At 26.6% G+C, this 6,710-nt stretch overlaps 1 protein-coding gene across 2 annotated transcripts; it reads left to right on the plus strand.

The window, feature by feature from the left end:
- The first annotated feature begins 4,778 nt into the window (after positions 1-4,778).
- LOC149057510 (uncharacterized) lies at positions 4,779-6,317 on the plus strand. Of its 2 annotated transcripts, none has more exons than XM_089223105.1 (4): positions 4,779-5,180; positions 5,315-5,512; positions 5,803-5,945; positions 6,013-6,317. In XM_089223105.1, the coding sequence occupies exons 1-4, from the start codon at positions 4,902-4,904 to the stop codon at positions 6,080-6,082; spliced, it is 690 nt and encodes a 229-aa protein (XP_089079231.1). In that variant the 5' UTR covers positions 4,779-4,901; the 3' UTR covers positions 6,083-6,317. The 2 variants fall into 2 exon arrangements, with proteins under 2 accessions (XP_089079231.1, XP_089079230.1); XM_089223104.1 differs by having other exon boundaries at positions 4,781-5,180; positions 5,285-5,512; positions 6,013-6,315.
- Positions 6,318-6,710: the final 393 nt, after the last annotated feature.

Consider the following 6,710-nt stretch of genomic DNA (forward strand, 5'->3'; position numbering starts at 1 on the left):
TGCTAAAGGAGATTCTTGAGGAACTCCCGAAGTAGCATGTATTGGAATAGACCAAAACTCTTTGTATGCTACGATTTGCTGACGATCTTCAATAAAAGAAATAATCCAGGATAAAAAAGATCCACATATACCAATTTGTTTTAATTTTATAAATAAAATCTGGTGATTAATTTTATAAAAAGCCTTAGCGAAATCGGTGTATATGATATCGACATTAGATCCATAAGAGATGGCATCAGCCACGAAATGTTGAAAGCAAAGTAAGTTAGTAATTGTATTTTTATTTCGTCGAAAACCATGTTGATCATCTATAATTACATTGTTTAAAATAGGTAATGTTTTATTAGCAACTATTGATTCAAATACTTTAGGTATAAGAGAAAGCAAGAAGATTGGTCGATAATTTGAAATATTTGATAAATCAGAAGAAGACTTTGGAATTGGTCGAATAAAATTTATTTTCCAATTTATAGGGAAAATTCCAGTATAGAGTGATAAATTAAACAAATGAAGTAAAGGATATGAAATAACAAACTTACAGTTGTTCTTTAAAAATATGCTGGGTATTAAATCGGGACCAAGACTAGAAGTAGTATTTAAGGAGCGATTCAAATACCTCAATGAAGTTAAGAAAATAATTTATTCTAGTCAATCGATGCTAGACTTAACATTATATCTGAGTAGTTACAGTTAAAAAAAATAATGTATGCAAAAATTATATTCAATTGGTTCATTTATAATTATGGTAATATAAATGAGTAAGCCCGGATGATAACTATCACACAGAACAATAGAATTTATAAAGCTTTATTTACAACTAAATTATTAAAATCAGAAAGAACTAAGTCTATCAGTGATCCAGTACAATTTGAAATATTGTTAAATTGAGACAGATTTAAAAAGGAAAATTTTGACAAGATTTCCGATTCAAAATTATTTAAATACTCGGGAAGAAAACCAATAGAGTTTGGTTTCCACTGTATCTTAGGTAAGTTGTAGTCACCAACCATAATTACATTTTTAACATATGGAAAACTTAAAAAGTAAATTATTAATAATGTCAAAATGTTTATTATAAATTGAAATATCAGAATGAGGTGGGAAATAAATATTACCTATACCATCTTGCTGAAAATCTCAACATCGATACAACCAACGTTCTCAAATTCCTAAGGGATACAGAACTTCGTAAAAAAATTTAATATATATTATAAATATAATGTACCTACCATATTTAATGTAACTTATCTATTGTTTATATAAATACTATGTAATTTTTTTTGTAGCCAATGGCATAGCTGCCGAGGCATTTATTATAATAATAATAAAAGAAAAACATTAGGTACCTACCTATTATAATATAACTGCTATGATTAATTTTAATAATGACAAATAGGTAAATGTTCAACTGGACTGACAGGTACAGGTAATAAGCGAGAATGAAATTTATTATTGACCGATAGTAGAACACCACCACCTCTAGAATGATTGCTTGTATTCGGGTTACGGTCGCAAACTCGCAACGATAAATAAAGTTGGATAAAACCTAATTCACACATATCGACATTTGGAGATAGCCAGGTTTCCGACAAACCAATAAAATCATGGTCAGAAAAATATACATTACGCATTAAAACAGAGTTGAGACCACGAACATTTTGATAATAGAAGTTTAAGTTATTGTGAACTGGCCCGTTTAACAGTTTTTTGAAATAGTTGGTATACCTTTTACAAATTTCATAACTAAATTAGATTCACCGGCTGCTTTATGTTCCTCGAGTTTACATATGATATCACGAATTTGATTTCGTTGAGTAGTTGTACGATCCGGAGATATACGAATGAAACCGAAAGAAGGAGATATACGCAGCTTATGTTTATTTTTCGGACGGCTCATGTAACGTAACTTTTAGTGGTCGAGGTTTGTTTGATTTTTGACCAAGTCTAGAGACTACCGTTGTAGAAATGTTCGGAGTAATATAGCCGGTCACCGGAGTTACATGAAGGCTATCACCTAAATATGAATATTTAACAATAAGTCTTGATGAAAATAAGGTTTCAATTTAATGTTTTTTTTATGCAATCTAGACTGTAAAAATAATTATGAATAATATAATATAAATAGCTTCATTATTCGGATACTTTGCACACGACTTATCGAATTACATGTAATAATATACTACATAATATAGTAAACCTATAGATATATACATATTTAATGTATATAACTTAATCGATTTAATTCAATTAATTATCAATTATAATTAGATAAATGTTTTAGGTAGTATACAATGAAATATTATATGACTACATTATTAATGGTCTCAATAAACGAATTAATATTATTAACAATAATGTAAATGTTGGTAAAAGCTATTATTCGACATTTTTTTCGTTTTTTCGTTTTTTTTATTGAGACTTTGCCTTGGCTGTCGGTCATTGGCTGGCGCTAAAAATTACATTTTATTTGGTGTTATAAATAATATAAATAGTAAATAATAGTAAATACCTATTAAATACTATTAACTCATAAAAAATAATTTTTCAAGTTTAATTGTAATTGCTGTAATAAAAACTTTTTGTTTGTATTGCACAATAATGCTGAATTGCTTATAAAACTGCAATTCACTAGCTATAATACCTTTTTTGTTCGATTGCATATAATAGGATGGATACGAGATAACACAGAACGAAGTAAAATAACTATTTTTGAAGGGCGCTATCATAAAAAAAATTATTTATTGGCGTATACAGAACAAAATATGTTTAAAGTTTTATTTTGAAAGATTAATTTTTGTCATAAACAAGATTTTTCATTTTTTTAAAGGTAGGTGTTAAAATTTACTGATCATTTATGCCATTGGAAAAAAATACTATGCACAGTTGTGAACCTGTGGAAAATTTATCGAATGTGTGCAGCAACTATTTATTTTAATTAGGTATAATATTGCTTACTGCTAGTTTTTATTACGTATTTTGCGCCTTCTTAATAAAGATATTTGGCTTGGGTGAAACGTGTGCGTTCGTGAATGTGTAAATGCATCTTATAGAAATTCAGGCAGTAAATTATGAATATTTTTCATATGCCTATTAGTAGTATAATAATAAGTATTATTATTATAGCGGATCTTTAGGCTCTTACAAATTTTGACTGGCTTCATATAACTTTACGGGGATGAAAAATGTGGATGATTTATTCATATGTAGAATTCATAGGAAAAAATGTATTTTACATATTAAAGAATATTTTGAACATTAGAGGATATTTACTTATTTCTCTTCTATATCTTATTAGGTATTGTTCGTAAAAATTACCTATATGTTTTGTTAATTTCACGAATTGTTATTTTTTTCTAGCTATACAACTTTTCCTATTAGTTCATAGACCAAAAAATTAATTTGATTTAAGAATGATAAAAATTCAAAATTATTTAACTATTAACATTTTTTATGTTTAAATAATTTAATTGTTACTAAATGAATGGTGCATAACAGTTATTTTTTGGTTTTATTTAACTATTTTGAAAAAAAAAATCGTATTTATACAAGTTAAAGGAATATTTAGAGACTATATTAGGGATTTTTTTAGGAATATATCAGCATCGTTTTTAAGCTTTTAAGAACCAAAAATCCGGTCTTTAATAATAACTAATAACAGTAGCGTAATACCCAGGAATTTAGTACTGTGAGTCTGTCTCAATTACAAGAGGCCACTGTGTAGAAACTTCAACAAACTATATACTAAAAAGTCGCTAATAATATTATTGTCACTCGTGGTTTAAGTATTATGACGTCATTAGGTAATATATTAATATTTCTTTTTTTCTTCAAAAGATATGAATTACAATTTATATTTACTACCTGTTACGTATTTTGTCTGCAGATGATGTTGTTTTATCACGTCCTAAGATTTGCTGGTAACAATTTTAAGTTTTTAAGAAACACATTGTTTTAGACTTTAATTGAATAAAAATTGTTGTCATCATAATATTATCGTGATTATATGAATTATTGATATAATTGTATAATATGCTTACCCAAATATTATATAAGTTGAGATTCGAGGATAAACAATTTATAATGCAGAGCTATACAAAAAACATTTGTGATTGGTATTTTGTATACCTTTAATATAATATATAATATTTATCTAATTTTGGTTAGGTATGACTGTATGAGTACCTACGCATAGGTGCATAAGTCAAATATTTTTTTAAATTATTATTAACTTCAAAATAATTTAGATACGTGCTTATGTGGTATGTAATTCTTGATATTCTCTTATTGAAGGGAGGGCGAAAGATTTAGTTCCATATGAAATATATATAACTACAAATAAATGACATTCGTAAATATTTTTACAAGTACAATGCGTATTGATAAAAATTTTAATTCTCATCCGATGTTATATTGATCAATATACACATAGAAATATTGGTGTTGATTTAGCAATAATTAAGATGTTGAATATAAATAAGTTAAATTAAGAAATATTTGTATTACACATGACGACAATGGCGTGTTGAATTGAGTTACATAGTGTAACAACACAAATGTTTAAAATTACTCATAACTTATATTATTTTAAATATACGTTATGCTTAAATTTATCTAAAATTAACTCAAAATAATAAAAAAATATATTAATATGACATTTTGATTTTATTAATTTGAATAATAAATGTGGGTCGAATCAACAGTCATAAATGCCATTTTGACCACCATAATATATATAGCAGAGAATGGATTTGATAACTACAATTATGTTAAATCAACCCCATTATACTTTAAAACGACGTGCGATAAAGGAGCAAAATTTACCGGAAGTCTAAATTTAGCGCAAACTTCCCGTGGCCGCGTCATGGGTGACGAGATAGACCAAGTTTCCAAGATATTGATAAATGATAACTGTCGTTCGACGTTTGTGTGTGTGTGTTTTTTTGTTTGTTTATATTAATAGTTTTATTACAACTAATGTGCAGTGTACGCCATACATAATACTTGTGTTATTTCAAATTCCAATTCATAACCGTCCCCGCGTTCTTCGCTGTAATCGCATAGGCATAACAGCGTTGGTACTTCGTTGGTCAATTAAATATTGCAAATTTATTTTTCTGTCAAATTGTATAAATTTATGTTATCATTTTATCAATACGAATATGGATTTGTTTCAAGAAGAAGTACGTGTTAAATTAACTAAATATTTTTAAAGAATTCTATTTTTATAGTGCAATTTTAAATTGAATGGCGTTCTTAAACGAACATATCGTTTTCTGTAATATAGTTTCTATATTCGGATTCTTTGGCACCGCAGACAATTGCAGTTACACAGCATTCTGTTGGAGGACATTTATTTGAAAGTACTTTAGTCCAAGATATTTCAAATCATTATACAATCCTATCTACGCCTTCAACGAGTACATCAACGTCTAAAAACGGCTCAAAAGAAAGACTATCGCCATTAGGACATAAGAAATATGGTATTTATAAACCAATGGAATGGACGAATGAAGTAAGTTTATTATTTGAATTCAGATAAGTAACAGATTTTTTAATTAAATCAATTCAAAATAGTTAAGTTTTAATATTAGTCAAACCTTATATTTAGGATTTATTAAGACATTTAAATGTAACATAATTAAAATATTATAAGCTAATTTTTACTATTAATTTATTAACTCAATTAGGTAATTTTACATTTTGAATAACTTTCCCAGGCTCATATATAATCAAACTATTTACATGATATTTAAATACAAAAAAGACATGACATATTTTAAGGACTTTAAATTTTGTTTATAGACAGTATTAGATTTAATACATACAACCAATGACGGGAGATATATTTTAGCTGATGCTGAACTAAATGATGGGTCTTTATCTGACGATTCCCAGAATTTACTCACACAACTTTTAATAAACCATTCATTTCAAGAAAATAGCAAGTAAGAATATATTTCATAATAATTTGTTAATGGATAATTTTTTATCAGGGTTTGATTGTATATATAGTTTACATAGAAGTGTGCACTGCACAAGTAGGAAGCAGATGCTGTACTTAAACATTTTCTTAGGGCTATAAATCTTTTTGCTGTTAATAAAATCGGTACAACACTAGATTCTATTTGATTATAATATTTAGTACATATTAAATAATACTAAATATTGTGCTGCATCTAATACTTAAGTCTGTTTGTATCATTAAGATATGCATTAAAATTTGTAATGTATTTAAAATATAATACTTTTTTTTTGTTTATTAGTATTCATCACAATAAATTATTACCTATCTGTATATTTTATTTATAATATATATTTTTTGTTTTGTATATATTACCTATTTATTTAATTGTACTTGTGACATCAATAAAAGTTTGATTTGTATATAAAACTGAAAAAAATTGTCATTTATTTACCTTATATCATGTATCTATATCTGCTATACGCATAGCATAAATGACAAATGTCATAAATCTTATTTGTATTCATAGCATTTAAACTACGGCTTGGTAGACTTCAAGCCGATATTAGCCAGACCAGTTACTTATTATAGTGTAAAAATACCTTACAAGGTAAAAAATATTCAAAGTTATGTGGTAAAAATAACATACAATAAAATTATTTTGAATATTTAAAATTTGTTGATTCAATATTTTCTTTTAAATTAAATCAATAACAAAAATGAGGTTATTTTAACACTTGCATTGTGT

The sequence above is a fragment of the Diuraphis noxia genome, unplaced genomic scaffold (assembly GCF_037042655.1).
Source record: "Diuraphis noxia isolate RWA-SAM2 unplaced genomic scaffold, SU_Dnox_SAM2 contig0003, whole genome shotgun sequence".
Taxonomy (NCBI): domain Eukaryota; kingdom Metazoa; phylum Arthropoda; class Insecta; order Hemiptera; family Aphididae; genus Diuraphis; species Diuraphis noxia.

What these genes read in the sequence shown, in the direction of transcription:
- LOC149057510 (XM_089223104.1), top strand. Translation starts at nt 4,902, where the DNA reads ATGATAACTGTCGTTCGACGTTTGTGTGTGTGTGTTTTTTTGTTTGTT. An exon ending in TGGATTTGTTTCAAGAAGAA is followed by an intron (nt 5,181 to 5,284) that starts GTACGTGTTAAA and finishes TCTGTAATATAG; the next exon opens with TTTCTATATTCGGATTCTTT. An exon ending in CAATGGAATGGACGAATGAA is followed by an intron (nt 5,513 to 5,802) that starts GTAAGTTTATTA and finishes TTTTGTTTATAG; the next exon opens with ACAGTATTAGATTTAATACA.